Raw genomic sequence first — 24,849 nt, 5'->3', positions numbered from 1 at the left:
AGCTTTCAGGTGCCCAAACATGCTGTTGCCTAATTGTAAAACTTGCGAGAATGGTAATAGACGTTTTAAGTAGTTATAGGGTGATCTCTTCTAGACCACACAATATGGAGTTCAGAACCATGCTTACTCAAATCATATATTTTCCTCTAACTAATGTCAAATGATGACTTTTATCACAACAAATGCCTTGCGTCAAGTCAAAGGCCCCTTACATGGGGATTGAAAACTAGAAATGGATTCATCTTTCATGAGTTTCTCGTATCATCGTGTCAGCAAGATCCTTGCTCCATATCCGGTGACAAACCTCAGCAACCTGTGATTGGCCTATGAACCGTATGGGTCTGCACTGCGTGAGATTTGAGGTTCAGCTCTTGCGGCGTAGCCCAGCCTTATCAATCAACATAATATAGTCCTTAATCGTGTCAAGATAATGCGTAATATTGGAGGGAACGAGCCCTACTATAAATACGATGCAGAGGCCAAAATGGCTACGATGCACAATTATTGCATCGCTTTCTTTTCCATATTCTTCCACATCTCTAAACAGATACTTCCATCTCTATTATGGACACTTCTGCCAACGGCTTAGACGTCAAGGCTGACGCATTTGGTGCCAATGTTGACGAAGAAGTCACTCGAATTTGGAAAGATGTTGAGGCCCGCGTGGTGCAAATGGCGGGTGGCGATGCAGCCAAAATCAAGCAAGGGCTCGGCATAAACGACGTCCTACAATACTTGAACCAAGCCCAGGTCAAAGACAAGCAAGTATCAGAAAAGTAGGGCACCGTCAAGAATGTATTCAACCGAACTCTTCAGTGCATTCAGACAGTTGGTGGTATAGTCGCTGATGGAGCCTCGTATGTATGTTTGGAACCACATCTTGAAGTCTAGAAACGTTTGCTTATGGGCTTATAGGTCTTCGCTCCCGCTGGTCAATGCTATAATGCCCTCACCTTTGTGATTCAGGCATGGCAGGGGTATGAAGGTATCTTTGAAAGTCTCGCTGGGCTTCTTGAGAAGTGTATCGAGTTTCTTGATCGACTTGAATACTACGCTAAGCCGGGGATGGACGCAAAGCTTACCAGAGTTGCTTGTCAGCATCTCCAAATTTTTGTCAAGATCTGCGATCGCAGCCTTGGCCTTCGATCCAAGAGGAGCAAATTTGCTGCCTTTATGAAACAAATGTTCCTCAACGACGATGGTATGCAGGGTCTGTTAAGCGAAATGCAGAACCTCGTTGATAAAGAACATTCGCTTGTTTCAGCCCAGACATGGAAGTCTAGTAACGAGGCAGCTTCCAATTCAAGAGACGGGTTACTACTCACTCGAAACCTACACAGCAGTTTAGTCGACGACAGAAACAAGAAGCAGCACGAAAATGAACGACTAAAATGGAAGCAGACTATTGTCGATGCACTAGAGCTGAACCCTTCCGTTCTGAAGCCTGATTCCCAAGCGCCGTGGGATAAGGCATGGAAGCGGCACAAGGAGAACAGGTTTGAGGGCAGTGGTGAATGGCTTATCCAAGACCCTAGGTTTACAGCTTGGGTCTCGGGTGACGAAGGATCGAAACAGATTTTAGCCTTCCAAGGTGAAGAGGGCGCAGGAAAGACACTTTTAGCATCAAACGTCCTACTTCACCTACGCAAGATGAGAGCGTCGGGACCCAAAGTCATCATCGCCCACAACTTCCTTGACAAAGACTCCAAGTCAACGACCGTCCAGGACGATGCTCTCGACATATCCAGACATGTGATGGGGCAAATAGCTCTGTCTCATGATCCAATCATGAAGAGTGTGGCAGGTATCTGCGACAAAGTAAGAGACTTCAGCAGCCCGCTTGAAATCTTGACAGCACTTCTCCTCGACAATCAGGACCTATTGGCTATGGATTTAAACATGTTCATCGTTCTCGACGGTCTGGGCGATAACGCTGAGGTCCTGATTAAGTTCCTGCAGGACTTCTCCGACAATCCTCTCATCCAGCGTACACGAATCCTCCTGACGGGAAAGAAACAGTTATTTGAAAATATCAACAAGGCTGGTGGAGTGAAAATGGAAAAGATCATTCTAGGCGAGACGAACAGCAAGGACCTCGAGATATATATCAACAAGCGCATGGACGGCATGGAAATTCTCAAAGATACGTCTCGACCAAGCGTTTCAGACCTGCGGCTCAAAATTCTCCAAGAACTTCAATCCTCCACAGAAGGAGATTATTACAAGATTGGAAGAGTACTTGATAATGTCGCGGCGGCAACTGAGGTCGAGGAGATCAATTCGTTGCTTGAGTCAGCAGGTGACGTACGACCGGATCAGATCGAATCTGATATTGAGAAGCTGAATCAGAACCGCACTGCGAAAGAGATTGCTGAGATTAACGAAATCATCCTCTGGGTCAACGCTGGCAAAATGTGGTTCAACCCGCTTTCGATGGAGGCCGCACTCGCTTTAAAAGCCGGTCCCGGGGGGAGCACATCACTCATGTCAGTGGAAACCAAGATTGCGTCCAAGTACAACATCTTTTCTACTGAAACAGGTTTCGTCGAGTACAAGGTCGACAAGATTGAGGAGATGATTCCGCTCAAGAAGCGAGACGTTACTGATGATCAAAGCTCAAGTGGCTTTAAGGAGATCCAACCAGCCGAGGTCAATATCATCAAGCATTACCTCTCAACAGTATGTCCAAGCGATCTTTACCAGAAGTTTGGTTTCGACAAGTTCTTCGAATGCAAGATGACACGCAAGAGCAACTACGTCTGCAGAGATCCAGACAATGCAGAAGCCACAATGGTTCTTCGCTGCATAGCCTGTCTTGCCGATGAGCGTACCAACAAGACAGAGCTCCTCCTATCTTACGCATCTGAGTATCTCCAGCTGCACCTGGAAGAAGCCGACTTATCCTTGACAGACCGTTCTATCAAGGCCGAGGCAGGCAAGGCCCTCGTCCGGCTGTTTACTGAACAATATCCTCTGGATTCTTTGTTCGGTTTCCACCTGCCGGTCGAGGATGCCACAGAAGTAGCCTTTTCAAATATTGGCATCCCTCTTACTTGGAATACCTGGATCTTTTCAGACGAAGGAGTCAATTCTATAGCGAAATGGTTCAAAGACTCGGCGGTTAAAGAACTTGTCAAGGATAATGACTTGATCGTGTCTTTTGACTTTGCCAGTAATCGACATCTAGCTCTGTTTGGCGTCGCTGCAACAGTGGCTGCTAAAGACCTTTTCGTGAGAGACACAAGCAGACGTGCGACCATTCGAGCCTACATCTTCCTGAGCGCATTATTGAACAAGGTATGTAGGACATTCCGGAAGATACTTTGAAGTAGTCTGACATATCTTAGGGCCAAGCTGCTGCAGACAAAGATGTGGTCAACAAGGAGAAACCCGGATCGTCTAAGGATGTTGCGAATGTCGACAAGGAAGACAAAACTGACGCAAGTAGTGTGGATATCGACCCAATCTACAAGCCAACGTTTGAAGACTTCCAGCGAGTCGAAAACTGGGCAAGCGAAAGACTGGAGGTTACAGAGAAGGATTCCAAGTGGGAAGCAAAAGCTTCGCTACTCCTTTCTTATATCGGAGGCGAAAGGATTCCGAAACCCCTGATCGAAGAGAGAGCTCGGAAGGCGCTGGAGATGGAACCCGAGAGCTGGGTCGCTGCGTATGCACTTTCCCGCGTAAGAGATTCCAGAGATGCATCCCTCCAAAGCTTACAGAAGGCTTTCGACTTGCTGAATAGCGACACTGAGTGGCAGAAAGAGCGTGGTCACAAAGGGATCTTGGCACGAGTTATCTACGACCTAGGAGACAAGTATTGGACAGATGAAAAGCAACAAGAACAGGCCATTACCACCTACTCGACGATATTCAACTTGGGTCGCTCGATCGAACTTTTCGAAGGATTCAAGGACGTTCTTCAGAAGTATGCCAAGGCTGAGCGCTGGGATGTCATGGCGGGCTTCTTTGACCGGCTTCTTGATGAACCTGACGATGGACCCAACTTGGCGGGCGACTTCGCCATGTACGAGGTTTATAATAGAGACTTCCATGCCATTCTTGTCAAGATGGTTCGAGCGTTGGGAAGATTTGACATCTTGGATACTTTATTCGCTCGGGCCATCGCGAAGGCCACCACCAACACAGAGGTGGAAGGGCGCGGATGGGATAACACTCTGCGGTTCCGGTATGGCGAGACTCTATTCGAAATCCCCGGCCACGAAGAAGCTGGGATACGCGTCTGGGAACTTTTGCTCAAAGACGCACCTGATGATCTTCGAGAGTGGGTGACCCGCGCCATGGTCAACTGCACCGTCCCAGCATGGCTGGAGCTTGCCATAGCCGATAAAGACGTCGACCCAGCACGAGCCAAGAGCTATTTTGACAAGATCGAGGCTCAGTATGAGGAGCTTCAGACTCTTGGGACACGCGATCAGGAATCCACCATTGTCTTTGCTCAGTACTTCAGGTACCGCGGTGATGTAGCCAAGGCCAAGCAGATCCTGAAGCCATATGTCACAGAGCAACTTGAGATGCTTTCTGACGATCGCACTGACAATGACCATTGGTCCCTTTGGATGCTCAGCCAAATTTTGTCGGTCATGCGGGACCATGCTAATATCGGCGTCTGCATGGACCTGATGCGGTATACCAACGTTTTTGTGGCTCGCGAAGAGTATGAGGCCGACATGATCAAATACCGACAGGAGCAGGAGAAAAAGACGCTTGCTGAAGCTAATGGGGAGACCTTTGAGGGTACCTTTGAGTCTGAGCCACAGGAACCGGTCACCGACTTTATTTGGTGTGACGGTTGTGAGGCCAAATGGGACTTTATAAGCGAGGTTTGGACGTGTTTGAGTTGCAGCGGCAAGGTTCAATTCTGTGTTGACTGCTATACTAGGTTACAGCAGGGAACGTTGAACAACGGGATTTGTAAAAAGGAGCACGAGCACTACCTTTTGCCTAAGAAGAATGTTGACGAGGTTGATGCGATACCGAAGGGCTCTGTCAAGATAGGCGAGAGGACTATCGCCTTTGAGGAATGGAAGGATGAGATTCGGGGACAGTACGTAAACCTTCCATCTCTTCCAGCTTGATATGTATATATACATCAAATATTTATATTTTAATCTTTTTTAATCGTATAGTTTATAAATGGGATCTTGCTGTCTAGACATAAGCTTTCTCTTTTGTCAAGTTCTCGTGACTCACACTGTTGTCAGAAAGGGATGCCACTTGACTAATCCGTGGTCGTATAATACGTAGCTCGGTCTCCAGTTCCTTGAGTTGTATCTACAATTAATAAGATGCAGTTATTTGTCCTAATAGTCTGGAAAGCTACGTGTAAACTTTTTCACATAGTGCATGATGATCAGTTTTAGTCAGTTGTCATCTCTACAAGGCGACCATTTTCCAATAATCTTGGCATATAGATCGCCAATCACAAGTATTGAATCTGTGGACTGTTTGCTCTTTATTCTAAGCGAAGCTCCGTGCGTCATGATCGAGAGCGGCCTTTTCGCGTGGAGAATCAATAATACAGCGCATCCATCAACCAACAACTTGACACGGGGGTATTTTGTTAGGGTTAACTGGGTTGATTTTTTACCCCCCGGACATAAATCTGGTGATAAAACCGATAGTGTTGAAGCTATCGACTTCTAGACCAACGAGCCCCATAATCTGCAGCCAGGACCCTTGTCTCAGCTGAACAACAAACAACCAGGTCCCATCCTGCTTCTCTAAGCGAGCAAGACCCCTAAAACATTAAATAAACCTTCCTCTGTGTTTCTTGCGACCTATGTCTCTACCTTCTGTTCCATTCTCTCGTCGTACTACACAATGGTTTCTCTCAAGTCTCTTGTTGTGCTTCTTGCACTTGGCACTGAGGCCCTTGCTGGGTTGAACAAGCCTGCAGTATGCTCCACTATTCTTGGCACAAAGACTGTGAAGAATGTCCCTACTTCTACTCTCACAAACATCAAGAAGATCACTATTACGAAAAGGATTATTCGCAGAGTCAACGTTGTTGTTATACCTGTCGCCAAGACCACCACTATCAAAACGACCAAGACGGATACAACTGTTTCAACGGCGCCAAAGGAGACTGACACTGTCTGGAGCACTGTAGTCTGTGAGTATCAGCCCTGATAACTTGACGTGATGGCATCTAACCTTGCTTCGACAGCTGCGGATACAACCTGGCTCACGCGAACTGCGTGGACAACCAGCACCGTCCCTTCCACGACCATCACCACAAAGTATTTCGTGTCCACCATTTCCGCACCCTCATCTTTTGTCCCTATCAAGGGCGATCCTTCATACGTAGCACGAAAGCGAGATGAAAATCAGCCGAGGGCCCCCAAGGCAATTGCCAATGATGCAAGAACAGTGATAGGTGGCTCATTGCCCCAGAGTGTTCGATGCGTCAAGGAGATTCCTCAATACACTACCAAGACTGTCAGCACGACAATTCAAGGACCTCGAAAGACAGTAAAGGCTGCCACCAAGACGAAAATGTCTACTGTCACTACAACAAGCACCTCTACTATCTATCCTGAACGTGCTACCACGACCTCTACCACCATCGTCCATACTCTGGTTACTAGTTTCACTGATGTTCTATCTACTACTGTAACTACCCAGATTGGTAAGTATAGGGAGGAATTACGAAAGCTGAAAGCAAATGGAAACTAACTGTTGCACCAGTCACTGTCGAGAGTGCAATCCCAACCGACATCGTCTACGATCAGTGCTCGGACAGCAACATGGTGGCAACTGCCAACGGGGGGAAATACATTGGCCAACTAACCGCAGCTTCCAACAACTTCCATGGGTCATTAATCACCACTATCACCACGCCTCGTGCCTGTTGCACTGAATGTGCTGCTAACCCATTTTGTTTGCTCGCATGGCACTGGAAAAATCTCGGCTGTTATATCTACACAGCGGTAGATACCAGCGTCTGTGCCAACGGGCAATTTCTTTTCACTATCTATGAGACTTCAAATACCAACTTTGGGTATGTGTTAAGTAACGGCCCTTGCGGGTTGAGCAAGAACGGTGGCCCCGCTTGATAACGGCTTCTGGGGCTTGATGACAATGGTTGGGAGGTGGGTAACCTCAAGATATTAGATTGAATAGATAAGTAAATAGATATTATTTACCGTCATGGTACAAGATTGTACATTTCATGAATACCTAGCCGAGACTATAATAGCACATCTTGGCTGATCAAAAGCTAGATTTAGACTTACTCGTGTACTCTAGGGAGAATATGCACGGCGATATACGAGAGAGCTTCAGTAACACAGTCCGCTGACGATGCTTATGCTTGTATGTAGCTGAGAAAGAATGAGCTTCATAGATCTGCGCCAGGTTACCCTTGACATTGGAAAATGCAAGCAAGATAGTTCAAGTCATGCTATCCTGGGTCTAACGGTGGGACTGTCAGCAAATGCGGCACTATAATTAGCCTAGCTTATAGTTATATAGGTAGCTACTTAGTTAACTAAAACCACTTACTATATTTACTTTAAATAGAAGAATTAAGGCTTATTAAATCCTCTTTAGTATACTCTATTTATAGTAAAATAATTATTAATAATAATTATAAGCTTAAATAGAAATATCTTTAGTAATTTATATTATTTTCTTTTTATTATTTAAATTAAATTTATTATTTTTAATTAATCTTAAATAAAGTATTATATTTTTAAAAAGTAATTTCTTTCTTTATAAGAAAATTATATATTTTAATAATTTAAGTTATATTAAATAATTATAAGCTTTTTTAAGTTTTTTTTAATATTTAAATTAATTAATAAAAAAGATCTTATTAAATTTAATAAATAAGCTTAATAGATATATTAAATCTAAGGAATTAAGCTCTTTATATATTTAATTAATAAATAAAAAAGGCTTAATTTAAATAAAAATAATAAGCTTAATAATATTCTTTAATTTCTTTTAATTAATAAATATAAAGAAAAATACTTTATAAAGTATTATAAATAATAAGTTAAACTTAAAAGAAAGTATAATAAGCTTTTAAAAAATAATTTAAAACTTTTTAAATTATTACTATTTATAGAGCTTACTGCTTAAAAGATTAAATATAAATTTAAAGAAATACTTATTCTTAAAGTATTATTTAATAAATCCTTTAAGTAATAATATAAAATTAATATTAAGATTAACTATATAATCTATAAAATAATTAATTAAAGTATATAAAGTATAATACTATATAAGCTTAATATAAAGTATTTTAAAGGCTATTTTATATATTAAATACTTTATAAACTTAAAGATTATTTTATTTTATAAGACTTTATAATAATTAATTAGCTTTACTATAAATACTATTATTATTTTAATATTACTTTTAAATTTTAAGGAAATTAAATATAATAGTTTAATTAATAGTATATTCTTTATTTTAAAGTATAAGTTTATAATATACTTAATATAAAAAGTAAGCTAGTAATTATTAACTTCTTATAAGCTATAAAGAAGAAATTTATATTAAAATAAGCTTATTATATACTTTATAATATTAAAGAAAAAGTAAATAATATAAAAAATCTTATTTATTATATAAAATAGCTTTAAATTATAATTTTATATAAAGTATTCTCTTTAAGCTTTTTAATTAATATAACTCTTAAGAATAAATTTAAATAGTAATTAAATAATAATAAATATTAAAAAGCTTTAAAATTATATAATTATTTATATAAAAAGCCTAATTATTATTAAAAACTTAAAAGCTATAAAAAGGTTAAATATATAATTATAAAAAGAATTAATTATTACTATAAATAGCTTATAAAATAAAAGGCTAAAGCGATTAATATAGAGCTAAATTTAAGCTAGAAAGACTTTAAAATTAAGCTTATTAAAATAAAGATTAATAAAAAATAAATTTCTACTCTTAAGAAGCTAAGCTTTATAAGCAGTATTAATTAAAGCTAAGTCTTTTAAGCTTTTATTATAATCTTTTTTAAGCTTATTAAAAGTATTAATCTTATAATATATATTAATAATTATAATTATTATAAGCTCTCTATAAATATTATTTTTAATATAGTAAATACTATTTATTTAATTAATAGTAAAAGCCTATTTAAGCTTAAGTTTTTTATATTAAGATTAAATAATATTATTAAAACTAAAATAACTTTATATTATATTATAAAAAAAGATACTTAAGTAATCTTTAAATTCCTTAATAATAAAAATAGTAATTATATATATAGTATTATACTTATTATTATACTTATTATAAAGGGTTTTTATATTAATATTATATTAGAATATTTCCTCTTTAAGAAAAGGCTTTAATACTTAAGAAAAAACTATATATTATACTTTAAAGAAATAAATAATAACTTAATTATTATTAAAATAAAGTATTATTTTAACTTTATATTCCTTTAATATAAGCTTATTTATTCTTATCTTTTTAATACTTAAATAATACTTTATAATAAAATCCTAATTATATAATAACTTATTTTATTACTTATAGTATATATATAATAATATTAACTATTAATTAACCTAGTAAAATTAAAGAATAACTTTAAGATATTATAGTATTTATAAATAAGCTATTTAGAAAAAAATACTCTTTAAAGCTTAATAAAAAATACTAAAAGGGTTTAAATTAATAAAATTAAATAGATTAAATATAAAATATATACTTAAGTATATACTAAGAAGGTTATAAGTAAAAAGCTACTTAAAAGGTATTCCCTTAAACCCTTTTAATATATATATTAAGACCTTTAAGATTATAAATAAAGATATAATAAATATAAATAGCTTATACTAATAAAAGATAAATTTAATAACTACTTATATACTTTACTTCTTATAGATAAAAGTAAGGTTTCTATTCTTAATATATTTTATTTTTATAATACTTAAGTTATATAGTAATTTAAGCTATTAATATATATTATTTATTATAATAATAAGCTTATTATAATATATATATTAAAGAATATAGAACTTTAAGCTTAGCTATATAAATAAGATATAATCCTAAAGACTAGCCCTATAGATATATATAAGTTAAATAGAGAAATAAAGTATATAAATTAAAAAGTAATAAATAAGTTAAATATTATATTAAATAGAATAGGGATTCTTTTTATTATATAGCTAGAGAGTATATTTATAGTAGTTTACTTACTTAATAAAAGCCTAAGGATATATAATAAAAAGAAATTCCTATTAAAAGCTTTAAATTTTTAATTTTAAAATTATACTTTATTATTAATAAGAAAATATATAATTAACTTAAGACCTAATTAAAATAATATTTATATATATAATTATAAAGTATACTCTTTTATAAAAGATAAAGAGCTAAATAAATATTAAAGAGTATTTAAAATAAGCTTTAAAGTATATATTAAATATTTTATAGACTATATTACTTATAATATATACTATATATAGGTATTTTACTTTAAGAAAATATTTATAATTTAAAATATTTAATTTAATAAAATAAGATTTTATAAGCTATAAAATATAAGCTTCTTAGAGTTTATAATAATAAAATTAAAAGATTAAATTATAAAATTAAATATCTTTAACTATAAAGTTAATATTAATATCTATAAACTTCCTTTTTAAGAAAAGCCTAAAGGTTTAAACTTAAAAGTAAAAGAAATTAAATTACTTAATAAGCTTTAAGAAGTAAATTTAATTACTCTATTAAAAGCTTTAATTAAGCCTAAAGAAATTAAAATAAAAGGCTACTATTTACTTATATATATATTAATTTAAATTTCTATAGGACTTTAAATACTTAAAAAGAACTTAAAGCTAAATATAAAGCTAAAAAAAGAAAATAATACTTAATAGAGTATAGATTATTAGGCTAAAAGCTTATTTTAATTAAAAGAAATATTAATTAATTAATTAAAAAAGTAAAAAGCTATAGAAAATTAATAATATAATATAAAGATATTTATAATAAATTTAATAAGACCTTTTTTATAATTAAAAAATAATTATAATATTAAAAATAAAGTATTTAAATTAAGATTAAAAGCTTAAGGAATTAAATTTATTAAAACTAAATAAAACTATAGCTTAAAGCTAAAGTTATTATTATTAATAATAATATTATTATTAATTATAATATAAGCTTTAGAAAGCTTTAATTTAAAATCTAAAGCTTAAGTAATTCTTAAGGTAAATAAAGATTAAATATAACTAAAAGTAATAAAAGCCTTTACTTAAGGCTAATTAAAAGAAATATAAAAAAGAATAATATATATTTAATTTATAGCTTAAAGACCTATAAAATTAAGCTTAAGATTAAAAGATAAATAGAAATAAAAATATAAAGTCTCTTTTAATTAATACTTATATAAAGCTTATAAAAATACTTATAGTACTATTTTTATATTTAATTAACTTAATAAAGTATATAAAGACCTTAATAAGCTTTATATTATATTTTATATAATAAGAGAAGTAATTATATTAACTATAAAGGCTTAAAGAGAAGTAAATAAAGTAATATTTATATTCTTAATTAGCTCTTTTAAAAGAAAAAAGTAAATATATTATAATAATCTCTTTTTACTTTTTATAATATAAAAGAAAATAAAGAAATACTTAATAATAGCTTTCTTTAAGAAAATAATATAAATTAAAATAAATTCCTTATATAAAAAATATATTTAAAGAGAGATTCTATATAATAAAGCTAAATCTAAGCTTTTTTTAATAAAATAAATATTTATTTATAAATTAAATTAAAATAGCTATTTAAAGTATTATAAAGTATAGCTTATAGTATATAGAAATTTCTAAGAAGCTATAATTAAGAGTATATATATAATAACCTTTATAGTATACTCTTTTTAGCTAATAATAATAATAATTACTTAGTTTAACCTAGAAATTAAATAGCTAGATATAAAGAATATATTTATTAATATTAAATATAGCTTAAGTAATAAAATAGTAATATATCTTTTTTTTAATAGCTTTAAAAATAAAGATATAGTTTTAAAGCTTAATTAAATATTATATAGGCTTTAAGACTTTCTTAAGCTCTAGTTTAAGATATTTATTACTATATTAATTAAAATAGGGCTTAAAGTAAATAAAAAAAAACCTTATCTTTTTTATAGCTTAAAGAGAAATATATATTTAGTTTTCTTTATAAATAATATCTTAATCTTTTATTATTAAAATAACCTAATTACTACTTAAAAGCTTATTAAGAAGCTTAAAGAGAGCTTTAAATTTATATATTAAGTAAAGGCTAAATAGTTCTTAAGTATTTAAATTATTAAAGACTAAAAAATATAAACTATTTCTCTTTATTATAATTTATATATTAAGAAAATAGCTATATATTTTAATTAAAATACTTAGAATACCTTCCTTTATATACTTATATTACTAATAGAGTTTAAAGTATACTTTAATTAAATAATAAAATTAAAAATTAAAGTCTTTTAAAAGAAAATTAGCTCTATACTCTATATAATAATTATAATTTACCTAGATATTACTTTTATAATAAGCTTTCTCTTAAGATTTCTTATTAATTTAAATATATAATATTAATAAGCTATTAATTAAATAATTTATTTCCTATACTTTATAAAATTTAATTATATTATATATAATTAATTTAATAAGCTATAAGTACTTATAATAGTAAGTAATACTTTATTTACTAATAATATAAATACTTATTAATTTTTATAAGGTTATCTTATTAATTTATTTAAAGATATAATTATATAAAAAGCCTTAAGGTAAATAATTATAATTATATTAATAATAAAAATAAAGCTATTTACTTTAAAGTAAATAATAAAGAAAATAATAAAAATTAAATACTTTTTTTATAATTTATACTTTAATCTAAAGACTCTTTATAATATTAAGTATAATAATTAATAAACTATTTAATTAATAATAAATTAAAGTACTTAAATAGCTATAAGGTTATATTATATAGATATTTAAAGTATATAATTAAAGTAAAAATATAAAAAGAAATTATTTAAAGTAATATATTTACTTATATTTAAAATACCTATAAATAAATTAATAAAAGTATTATTATAATAATAGTTTAAGTACTTTAAGGAGCTTTTAAATATATTATAAGTATATATAAAGTAAGAAAAAAGAAATTAAAAAATATAACTAAGTATATAAGTAATATATTTATTTAAATAATTAGCTATAGCTAAAGGTAATAAAAACCTACTTATAATATAAAAAACTAAGCACTAAAGTGTAATAATAAGAGTAAAGTTAATACTAAAGTATATAATATTAAAAGGATATTTATTATTTTAATTAAGCTTATTATAAAGTAATAAGCTTAGCTAATATAGTATAAATAGTAATATTAAGAATAGTATTAATAATTATAAAAGTAATACTAAGGGTAAAAAAAAATTTAATTTAGCTTAAAAGGCCTAAAAGTATTAAGGCTACCTTTATAATACTTAAAGAATATTATAAAATAGACTTTATAATAAAGAAAAGTAAAAATTACTTAATATTTTACTTAAGTATTTATTCTTTCTATATAATAATATATTAATATAAACTTAATATTAAAAATAATTAAAATATAAATTATTTATATTTATAAAAATATAAATTAATACTCTATAGATTAAGGTTTAATTTAAAAGTAGCTTAAAAAGTATATAAATTAATACCCTAAGGATTAAATTTAATTTAAAAAGAGTATAAAAAGTATAAAATATATAAAAATAAATATAAAAATAATAATAAGAATATATAAAAAGAGCTTACCTTAGTAAAATAAGTAATTTTAATTAAAAAAAGAATATTATTTCTCTCTTTAGTAAATTAATTTATTATAAAGGTAAGCCCTTAAGTAAATAGTATTAAAGCTATAAAACTAAAATATAATATTAATATTTTTAAAGCTTATTTTAAATAAAGTAAAATATATATATATTAATATAAATATAATTATCTTTAAAATAAGCTTTATATTACCTTAAAGAGCTAAATATAATATAATAATATAAAAGATTATCTTAGGCATTTAAAATAATACTTTAAAGGCAGCTTAAATAAAGTATAGTAAATAGTATATTTACTTAATTAGCAGAAGGCTTATAGTTTAAAGGCTATATATAGTAAAAAGAAAAGACTATTTTTAAAGTTAATTATTATATTAAGCTTAAAATATATAGTATTAAGCTTATAAGGGGTAAAGTTTTACTTTAAAAGAGTATTTAAAGAAATTAAAAAAGCTATTTATATAATTAGTCTTTAAAATAAGCTTAAAAAATAAGTAAATAGAGCTTATAGGTAATAAAGGCTATACTCTTTATTAATTATTATAAAATTAAAAAAAACATAACTTATAAGTAAATTAAATAGTAATAATAGCTACTATAAGTTACTTTATTTATATAAAGTAAGCTATAGTAATATATATATAATTAACTTATTTTTTTAATTATATTAAAAAGTTAACTTTATATTATATTATAAGATCTTAAGATATAAATATATATATAAATAAATAGGCTTAATTATTAAAGTAATATAAATAATATAATTAAAATAAATATAAGCCTATATAAAAAGTTAATATTAAGGCTTTAAAATACTATTCTAATAAGTATTATAAAGGTATTTATAGTATAGACTTATTATTATAATAATATAATTTAAGGAGAAAAGGAGAGTATATATAAAGGTATAAAGATATTACTTTTTAAAGTATTAAAAATAAAGTATTACTATAAAGGCTATTTTATTATTATTAATTATTTATATAGTTATTTATTTCCTTTATATTATAATTAAATTATTTATTTTAAAAAGCTTTTTAAAAGGCTATTTAAAATATTTTAAAGTATCTAAAGACTTATTATTATAATCTTTAAATAAAGAGTATATTAATAAATATAATACTATAATTAGCCTAGCTTATAGTTATATAAGTAATTACTTAATTAATTAAAACTACTTACTATACTTACTTTAGATAGAAGAATTAAGGCTTATTAAATCCTCTTTAGTATGCTCTATTTACGGCAAAATAGCTGCTAATAACAGGGACAGGCGTCGTCTCCACAAATTGAACCCTAGTCCAAGGTTAAAAGCACAAGGTCAGGTTATTTGATGATCAGTTGATACAAGCTTCGAGGTTTAGTAAATACCGAAGGAGAGCACAAGTGATTTTACAAATATGTACCCGATGCAAATGATTTGACATTATTTTCTGCCCATTGATGCCCTCGGCCTCAAACGAGACATTGGGTTCCAGACAAAGCAAACATGCAACTGCCGCGGCTCGGGGTTAGCGAATCACGGGGATTACCCCAAGCCCGAAAAGCCGAAATTATTTCCGACAACGGTTCCGGATTTTCCTGAGCCTTTTAGATTCCCAGCGGACATGTAGTGTAGGTTAAGTCGATGGAAGTAAATACACACCCTGCCACCTAAAACGAAATAACTCAAGAAAAAGTACAATAAGACAAAATTACTATCGCCTAGAATCTCCAGAATAATAAAATCACTAAATCTTCAAGGCTCAGAAGCTCACAGAGTGGCAGATGGAAGTTTGCGGCTCTGGGCACCACACATACGACGCATTATCAATTGACATAGTTCCGTTGCCGTGACACCATCACGCAGATAATGTAGCTTGTTTCTATTTTTATTTTGACATCTACCTATCGATGTATCCACATACCTGGTTACTCAAAAGACAGAACTAAAACGTAAACTCAAGACTTCAGTCCCATGTGATCGGTATTGTAACCGTTTTCCTTCAGATAGGCCTTGAAACGAGCATCCTCTTCCTCAAGCGTCTTAGGGTGCTATACGTATAATTAGCATTATTATGAAGAATATTGAGAATAAAAAGACTTACATTGGGAATTAAAAACCAAACGCAAAGAGTTCCAACAACTGAGATAGCACTTCCGATAAGGAAAACAACTTGCTGACCCTTGAGCTTGTCGTCGAAGCTGGTAAGGCACTTGCTGAGAGCTTCTGTGCCGACCGCAGCACCAACCTTGCCAATAGCAGCAGCAAGGCCAAGGAAGTGACCCCGAAGGGGAGTAGGGAAACTCTCACTGCTCACCAAAAAGTTACAGTCACCAGGACCAACAGACAAGAAAGTCTGGAAGAGACCATAGAGAGTAACGAAAGCGGGGAAAGCGGTGGGACTGTTGAGAGGATACATAGTTCCGCCGATAATGAAACCGAATACGCAGACAATAGACCACCCTAGAGCATAAGTTTGACGTCGGCCGATGCGGTCCATGAGCATGGCTCCTATAAAAGCACCAGGGAGGGCGAAGAAGTTGACAAGGGCAGACCAGCCAATTGACTCTTGCATAGTCTGGTTACTTGAGAAACCAGAAACAAGAGTAGGTGCCAAGAGATTGAAAGGGTAGACAACAGCGTCGTAAAGAAACCAGGCGGAGCAGCATCCAAGAAGAGGCTTCCAGTAATATTTGAGTGCGAGCTTGTAAGGTATTTTGTGTTGAATGGCGTGCTTCTCGTATTGAGTCGAGTCCATTAGGCGTAGACGGAAGAAGAAGATACCGAGAGGGAGCTTTTCACGTTAGTTGACATACTAATTGGAGATATGGGGTAAAACTCACGATGATACCAATACCGAAGCAGATACGCCAAATGCCGTCGTGGGGAACACCTCCGTAAGCAGCGATGACGATAAGAGATACGATACTGGAGGCAACAAAACCGGAGATGATAGCAGCGTTGGTTGAAACGGCAACAAGCATCAGGGTTCAAATCCACGACACTACACTAGCACTTCTGGTGGATTTAGGATCACATAGCGATCCGTGCACGAATGCACGGATCTTTTTGCGCCACGTGCAATCCCTGTTTCCACTACACTGAGCCCAGATGTGTCGTGGATTTGAACCCTGACAAGCATACCACGTCGCTTACGCATGGCCTCGGTGCTATCAGCACACTCAACAGCTTGAGAAGTACAAACCGTGTACTCTCCGCCTGCACCGACACCAGCAACACCACGGCCAATAACCATCATCCAGAACATACCCTCAACAGTGACGCCATGAGCAGCAGTAGCGAGAATGATGCCCTATAACTCCAGTCAGAGTGTCTCTCGCAAAGGGCTTTGAAATACGTACCAGAACCAAGAAGAGAGTTGTGAGGTAAATACCAATACGGCGTCCGAATTTATCGATGCACAGGCCAAACAGAAGCATACCAAAGATATCACCAATCAAGATGGAGTTGGATAACCGAGTCTTGACTTGGGGAGTCATCTGCTTGGGATACAACTTGGCCAGAACAGTGTTCATGTATCCGATGATCTGGATGTTGTAACCATCTGAAAATAAAGCAACACCCTGGATCAAGACATCGAGCTTGCCAGCCTCACGCTGAACAGGTGCGTTGTTGTCGTTTTCGGCAGAGACGCTCTCATCTGAGGCGAGAGCGACAGTCTTGTCCTCTGGGACCTCGTTGCTGTTCATATCCGCTGTGGCTTATGATTGACAGTTTACGATAGAATAAGAAGGTGCTGATGTTGATTTAACAGCAGGATATCGGGGTTTTATACATCTTATGCATTTCGTAGAGTAGCAATACGACGTAGAATCCGTTCCAGAATGCTGGAATCGTATCCATGGTTCATTGCGTTAATCTCAGAACTGAGTCGCTCCGAGACCCGTCTTCAAGATACCACCAGGCCAATGATCTTGTTGGTAGTGTAGCATGACATGTCTAACTCATGAGCAAAATCCTACCCGAATTTGACCGATCTTGATAAGAACAGCAAACCACGAACAATATAGAGACAGCAAAAAGGCACGTGGCGTCGGCCAACCCAAATATTCGGATTATCATGCCGGGAATAGTCTGAACAATGGATCCTTCAACCGTTAGTGACACTCAACCGACAGCTTGGCCCGGCATTTGGGTTCCGCGCATTGTGGATCTGTGATCGCACGTGGGCTAAAGAAGGTTAATTATAAGTTGACACTTGAGATGAGGTCCACTTTGTGCGACGCCTCTGAATTAACATCCTGGAATTATACATGGACGACGATGAAATAGCGGAATAAAACTGTGCTAGTGTTATGGACATAAAAATAACAAATTGGATTGTTTCGTGAGTTAAACTTCTCACCGAGTAATGTATATCGTGAAGAGTGTCTGACAATCATGAATAACAATTCGGTTGTGTTGAGTGTCCTCGACGCCATTATTGCAGCTGCTTCACTCACATTGCGATACTCTTCTATTCTCTTTGTCCGGTTTGTAAGTTCCTCCTCTCTACTAATAACGGATCATCGCTATAATCACCGATGGACCGACAGTGCTGTCGTCACTTACTAACACGACAAGCACCCAATTGGAAAGAAACATCTTCATAATATCTATGGAAGTTTTGTCACATTTCTACTTGCATTCTCAGTCCAATTCCTTTTCGCCAAACATAAAAACCTTCGACTCAAAAGACGGCTAAATTTAGCTTCATTGTTGGGTTTCATTGATAGTAGCAGACCATTCTCAACGTTGGCTGGTTTCTTAATTAACTTACTCTGCCTCGGCGCTGTTCTGGACTTTTTGTTCCGTGGCTATCTTCTTCATCAGCACGCCGACTTGTCCTTCTCTCGAGTTGGCTATGTGGATTCGTCGACTGCTCGAATTGTGGTGCGAGCACCAGTCTCGGACTATATTGAGATTAAGATCACTGGCGGAGAGGTAGATGTCAACAATCCCAAACCTGTCTTGCTAGAGAAACGGCTTGATTTTACCAAAACGTTCTTGGTAGAAGGGTTGGAAGCAGATACATCATACAATTATTCCACTAACGCTAGTCATGTCGGCTCATTTCGAACCTTGGCCCATCCTGGCAGTGGTCCAAAGCGCTGGAGTCTTGTCTCTTCAAGCTGCATCAAGCCATTCTACCCCTACAACCCAGTCGATCACGGTCTACGTATCAAAGGACTCGAGCATTTGAGCAATTATGTTTCTGAACACCCCGTTGAGATGGTACTTTTCCTCGGTGACTTTATTTACATCGACCTTCCCATTCCTCTTGGCTGGGACGTGGATGCTTATACGACTGCATACCGTCAAGTTTACGCGTCACCCTCGTGGTCGCCTCAACTTCGCTCTTTGCCCTGGCTGCACGTGTATGATGATCATGAAATCATCAACGACTGGGCTGCGAACGAAACAGGTCTTTATGACACAGCAATGCAGCCATTCTGGAACTATCACAGGTACGCCAACCCACCATCAGAGTTCGGGGCCAGAAAAACCTACTACACCTTTCGTCATGGAGGTGTAGCGTTCTTCGTCCTGGATACCAGACGGTATCGGTCCAATAACGCTATGGCAGACGGACCTGAAAAGACCATGCTTGGAGCGGAGCAACGAGCAGCTTTGACAAAGTGGCTCCAAACGGAATCTGACTGGAAAGTGGTTGTCAGTAGCGTGCCGTTTACTAGGAACTGGAGGGGCCCTGATTCAGCTGATAGCTGGTCTGGGTTCCTTTGGGAGCGGGACATTATTCTTGACACCATGAAGCAGAACGGTGGAGCTGTCATTCTCAGTGGCGTAAGTAACGTTGTTTTTGTGTTATCTTTAGTTTTAGCTCATTCCAATGGTTTAGACAGAATACTAACATTTTCGCAGGATCGTCATGAGCACGCTACTACAAAGTTCCCTCCTAAAACCTCAGGAGACAAACCAGTTATTGAGTTCTCCACTTCGCCACTGAACCAATTCTACGAGCCGTTTGACCGATTCCATAAGGAGATCGAGGACACAGATATCTCTCTTTATTCGTATCCATGGGGAACGTCAAAGTTTGGTAGAGTTACATTCGACACGTCGGATGAAGGCAGATTTAAAGTTTATTATGAACTCGTTGTAGATGGAGTAAAGGTTTGGGAGTTAGAATGGGAGTTGGAATCAGATCAAGCAAATAAGTTAAGCTAAATACGCGTCAAGCTTAAATTAATAGTTTTAGGCAACGATGTTAGAAACGGAGGAAAAGGAAGAAGTTGAAAACTTGGATGAGCTTTGTATGTAGGCACGTCAAGCGAACAGCAGGTTCCTGATCCCAGGGCCTGGGCGTTGTATGAGATATTGCCAGGCATGCAACAAGTTGTGGACAAGGATCTAGAAAAGACAGTTTTCATAATCTTCGCAAAAATGGGAATGGTCAAAAGACCAATACTAATACCGTCCGATGTTACAGTTCATGAATGTACATTTGTGCCTTCCCAGAGATCCTCAATTTCCCCCTCACCATGATTCCGTATTGGACCCCGCGATCGACAAGAGGCTGCGCAAGCGTTCCGTAACATCCATTTTCGGTATTGGTACTTAACTCAATAGAAGGTAACGTCTTACCGTGCAAGTCCATATTGATCTTGGTAGGTGCACAACAGATATTGCGACGGGCGTAGAAGCGTTTGTACTAATTGTGAACGACTTTACATATTCATTTGAGAACCCCCATAAACATGTTCCCAGTACCTCGGCGGTGCCAGTAACCCGTCGGCGCGATTATTTGGCATGTTCATCTTTCCGCTCTAGAAAATTTCGTGGTAACAAGGAACAGCCTGGTTGTCGCCGTTGCACCAGACTGGGAATTGTTTGTGCCTATCCTGTACCTGGAAGATCTTCTGAATCGATATTATCGCGATCGAGTATTGTACCGTCTTCACATCCGCTATCACACGATTCGTCATCGGTTCTTGCAATATTCAAGCCAGGTATGGGTCCCCTACGAGGTCCAACGGCGCTTCCCACGCTCGACACTCTGAACAAACTACCCATACACCAGATACTGGACCACCCACACCGTTTCTCCAGGAGCTGGTAGTGGCAATAGACACCTCACACAGCCTGGTACAGGAACCTCTCATTAGTCTAGTGTTTCTCGCCCTGTTTATCACCAAATAGTGGTGACACTGCGGCGTTGGACAATCTTTCCTCCTTTCAGCATAACATAGTCGCATCTTTGTCGCATCAGGCTTTGGACTTCAACATGCTGGAGTTCGACCATGAGTCCTCTGTTTCATGGATTTTCAAATTTCACAGAGATGAGATCGACCTGCGAAATATTGTATACCTCCAATATAAAAATGCCGAGGTCAAACATTCCTTTCTTGGGACTCTATGTGTTCCTCGCCACCACAGACTTCTTTCTGACGACAGTACATTGTCCCCAATACATTTATGGCAAATACGTGGCAAAGGTCATCATCTATCCGGTTACAAAAAGTCATCGTCACTCTTGTAATATCACCCTGAAGAACGAGAGAGCAATCACAGGCTACGATGCGGTTTGTTGTCTCAATTCCATAGTCACATAATGCAGTCAAGCCAGCCACCAACTAAAGTGCAAAGTAGTCAGCCGCAAGATACTGAACAAACTCGATACTCGGGAGTTGCTTGCCAATCACTTTGTAATCTTATAGAAACGATCACATGCAGCAAACCCAAAGTTGAAAGATAGATACAATTGAGGCCTTCCACCTAACGCCACTTCGCTATCTAGATCCTTGCCCTATGCAAGATACGACAAATGAACTAAGTACTGGGACCAAGGAGCCTACATAAAGTCAGCCACCTTACGCCGTTGTACAGCAAACACAAATGATCTGACATTGCGAGGCTTGTCAATTGAGGGGTTTGGCTTACTACTTTGTGATAACAGTACATGCAGCCAGTCAGAGCTCAACGAACTACATGCTGCTGTAGCAGTCGGCGCATCTGACAAGATACCCCGCCCCATTCAACCTATTATCATGAGGCTGTCTTAAGATGTGCACCAACCACTGATACCTGCGAATCCAATATATGCAGGCTCGTCTTACCTTGCTGTTCCAATTATTTGCGGGCTTGTGTTACACAGCTATCGCAACTCCTTCCCAAAATGGTGTTGCTACTCAAATCTATGACGGTTTGGTTGTCCACGATGTTAACTTGTTGGTTTGAGGCCACAACAAACACATTTGTGTAACAAATGGTCAGCTGGAATGGTTTTTGGAGGGCTGGCAGCTTGATTATCGGATTGGTGTCAGTGTTCAATATTGTATGTTGACAGATATCATGAGTAGGTACAGAGAAAGATGAAGGTGTTCACCTGATAAGAGACAAGTTGTGCTTGCACATTCCACAATACTGTGTATAAAAGTCTCCAACATTCTCTTCAAAATCGACATCAGATGCCCTCACAACATAGCCTCAAAACAATTTCCCACCTTTAAAACCTACTTTTACGCGAATCAATTCAAAACTGCAATCAGTAAGTCCCTAGTATAAAAGACGATGAACAATACTTATCCCTTTCCTTTGAAGTGGCTACAGCTACTATCGAGCCGCTCGTTGACCAGAACACATGTGCGACATGTGGATTAAACTACTCTGGAGCGTCCAAGACGTGCACATGTTAAACGGCTATTGCTCACCGCATTCTAAATCTCTTGGGTGGCCAATAAGGAGACTTTAATATTAGTATTTACTTGCTGAGAATTGCCGGAATACGTCGTGTTGTTGCGTTTGTCTTTATGTGCAGCTCAAGATACCTCCTGAACCTTCGGGGAATTTTAGCACGTACATTTATTCGTTTGACTGAAGGACAGACTGTACTTCCCTAAATTATATGAGGTTTTGCGGTAGTCTTGCTTTCACTCGAGTCGTTAAATGATAAGTTTGTGTTTGGTGACTTTTCCTATCCGCAGGACGACTCATGCATCCCTAGTGAGCTTAGTTATCGCTCGTAAAGCGGGGCTTAGTGTCGTATAATGTTAGCTTAACGCCTGCGCATGCAGCTTGCAGACAACCAAGCGCTACTATGTATGTAGCCAGCCTTGCATACATTCGCCTGACCTGCACCACTGGCTGGTTCCTCTTATAAATACCCCCCGTGTTTTTCCACTCAATGAGTTGACACCTCTCCCTTCTCATCGCATATTGTGCCATATCCAAAGATGGCCACCAACAACTTCAATCCCGATGACAGCATCCTATCTGGGATTCCTATGATCAAGAATTCCATCACCAATTTGGAGACTGCAATTAAAGAAAAATGCAATGTAATCTCAAATAATTTCACAACTTGCACGTTCAGCATCCACCTGGATACCCTCACCGCTGGTTCCCCAGAAAACGTTCTGGTTCGCCTAGAGTCTTCGAGCGAGCATTTCACAACAGTCGCCGCCCTCCAGAAACTCGCCAGTGTACAATTGCCTGAACTTGTACCCCAAGTCCTGGATCTCGGTATAACCTACACCGCCCAGGGTCAGAGACTTGAATATTCGGTCACTGAATTCATCTCGGACGCCGTCACTCTTGAGCAAGAGTGGGACAAGCTTGATGGCTCTCAACAGAAAGATTTAATGAGTTCAATTATTACCACAATCTCCAAGCTGCAGAGTCTCACCTTAGATAGTGAGCATTCCCGGGAAATCTTGCAAGAAACTCGCTTCTACCGCGACGGAAAGATGGCCTTGATTGGTGGTCCGGAGCTTGGATATCACTCCGACATGGCAGGATTTCTAGCGAAACTTGCGGGTGACGCTACTCCCGCTAAAACCAATTTCAGTGTCACAAAGACTCCCGACAGCTTCATCGTCGACTCTGAACTGGAACATGTCGAACGAGTCGAGTTGACTAGTTCTGACCTCGCCGAACTCGCGAAGCAAGTCGTTTTCTGCCACGATGATCTCGAGCCTCGTAACATCCTCATCAAGCGCGATACTGGAAACACTGGAAAGTGGAAGATAGCCGCCATCATCGATTGGGAGATGGCCGGCTTCTTTCCTTTTGCATACGAGAGTGGTCACAAAGACGCAGTGTTGGGATCCTCTAACCTGCACTTTAGTTACTATACACTCTTTAAAGAACAGTCGCAGCATTTGTTGTCTGGGGGTGAATCAGCCATTAAGCTTTTGGAGGCACTACGAGCGATAGACGTGTCGAAGAAGAGTTGCCCAACAAAGAATGTCGGTCGGCGTTTCCAGGCAAGGTGGCTGGGGAGGGAAAAGGTTGAGTTGTCTTCAGATGTTCGACTCGGATGGGTCCGGAAGGTAGATGCTGGAGACGTCGGCGTCTACACAAAGCAAGATAACAACGATCTTGAAATGGAAATTCTTAAAGAATTGGGATATGTCTAATAGAAATTGGAAGTTGAGCATAGAGGGTGTCACGTGTATTCTCACGTGACACATACTGCACGCCTCGTATACAGTCCTCCAGATAGATTCAATCAATTCTTTCTCTTGTCAGTGTCACATCCTAACATTCTAAGCGATGTCCCATTCCTTATAATGAGCTTTTTTAACATTCGTTTTATAACAAGGGAGAAATTAAGAGACGTCATTTCACGGCTATAAAGCAAGTCAATAGGGAGATTTTAACTGATACAAGGAACGAGAGAGCCGCATTAAATAATCTAACTGTATTAAGCTACTAGATAGATGATGCGCTAGAGTTTATAAGGTAAGTAGATCTAATTAGCTTGTAAACCACATTCCCATTAAACCACGAACGCTCCCTATATCGAGTTTTCCTCGGACAAATCAATGGATCTAATATATTACTTAATATCAGTACTTCCGTTATGCTATTATAGTAGGATAAGGAAATAGCACTTCTGGGACTAATTGCCGAGACCTACCTAAGATCTACCCTACATTTATTTAATTTATCGGTGTTTACCCCACTAGCAAACCACCGACTGTAGGCTCCAGACTTTCTTTTCTTCATACGAAAATTGGAAATTCTCTATAGGATCCTCTTCCTCTACTATCGATATATTAT

The 24,849-nt window shown here is 36.1% G+C and overlaps 6 protein-coding genes across 6 annotated transcripts; 4 read left to right on the top strand and 2 right to left on the bottom strand.

Moving 5' to 3' along the window:
- Positions 1-564: 564 nt before the first annotated feature.
- FPOAC1_004090 (uncharacterized protein) lies at positions 565-5,099 on the top strand (the record flags this gene model as incomplete). The annotated part of the gene is made up of 4 exons (XM_044848645.1): positions 565-765; positions 817-861; positions 916-3,297; positions 3,348-5,099. 4 exons carry the CDS (start codon positions 565-567, stop codon positions 5,097-5,099), a joined length of 4,380 nt encoding a protein of 1,459 aa, XP_044707355.1.
- Positions 5,100-5,844: 745 nt separating this feature from the next.
- On the top strand, positions 5,845-7,079 carry FPOAC1_004089 (uncharacterized protein; the record flags this gene model as incomplete). Its single annotated transcript, XM_044848644.1, has 3 exons — positions 5,845-6,136; positions 6,191-6,652; positions 6,712-7,079. 3 exons carry the CDS (start codon positions 5,845-5,847, stop codon positions 7,077-7,079), a joined length of 1,122 nt encoding a protein of 373 aa, XP_044707354.1.
- Positions 7,080-15,782: 8,703 nt separating this feature from the next.
- Positions 15,783-16,808, bottom strand: FPOAC1_004088 (uncharacterized protein; the record flags this gene model as incomplete). Its single annotated transcript, XM_044848643.1, has 3 exons — positions 15,783-15,875; positions 15,929-16,618; positions 16,668-16,808. 3 exons carry the CDS (start codon positions 16,806-16,808, stop codon positions 15,783-15,785), a joined length of 924 nt encoding a protein of 307 aa, XP_044707353.1.
- A 112-nt stretch (positions 16,809-16,920) lies between these two features.
- FPOAC1_004087 (uncharacterized protein) lies at positions 16,921-17,534 on the bottom strand (the record flags this gene model as incomplete). Its single annotated transcript, XM_044848642.1, has 3 exons — positions 16,921-16,925; positions 16,981-17,137; positions 17,187-17,534. 3 exons carry the CDS (start codon positions 17,532-17,534, stop codon positions 16,921-16,923), a joined length of 510 nt encoding a protein of 169 aa, XP_044707352.1.
- A 691-nt stretch (positions 17,535-18,225) lies between these two features.
- On the top strand, positions 18,226-20,013 carry FPOAC1_004086 (uncharacterized protein; the record flags this gene model as incomplete). The annotated part of the gene is made up of 3 exons (XM_044848641.1): positions 18,226-18,321; positions 18,409-19,629; positions 19,708-20,013. The coding sequence occupies 3 exons, from the start codon at positions 18,226-18,228 to the stop codon at positions 20,011-20,013; spliced, it is 1,623 nt and encodes a 540-aa protein (XP_044707351.1).
- A 3,005-nt stretch (positions 20,014-23,018) lies between these two features.
- On the top strand, positions 23,019-24,203 carry FPOAC1_004085 (uncharacterized protein; the record flags this gene model as incomplete). The annotated part of the gene is made up of 1 exon (XM_044848640.1): positions 23,019-24,203. One exon carries the CDS (start codon positions 23,019-23,021, stop codon positions 24,201-24,203), a length of 1,185 nt encoding a protein of 394 aa, XP_044707350.1.
- Between the last annotated feature and the right edge of the window lie 646 nt (positions 24,204-24,849).

The sequence above is a fragment of the Fusarium poae genome, chromosome 2 (genome assembly GCF_019609905.1).
Source record: "Fusarium poae strain DAOMC 252244 chromosome 2, whole genome shotgun sequence".
NCBI classification, from domain to species: Eukaryota; Fungi; Ascomycota; class Sordariomycetes; order Hypocreales; family Nectriaceae; genus Fusarium; species Fusarium poae.
The sequence above is the reverse complement of the archived record's forward strand: the minus strand, read 5'-3'. Positions and strand labels throughout refer to the sequence as shown.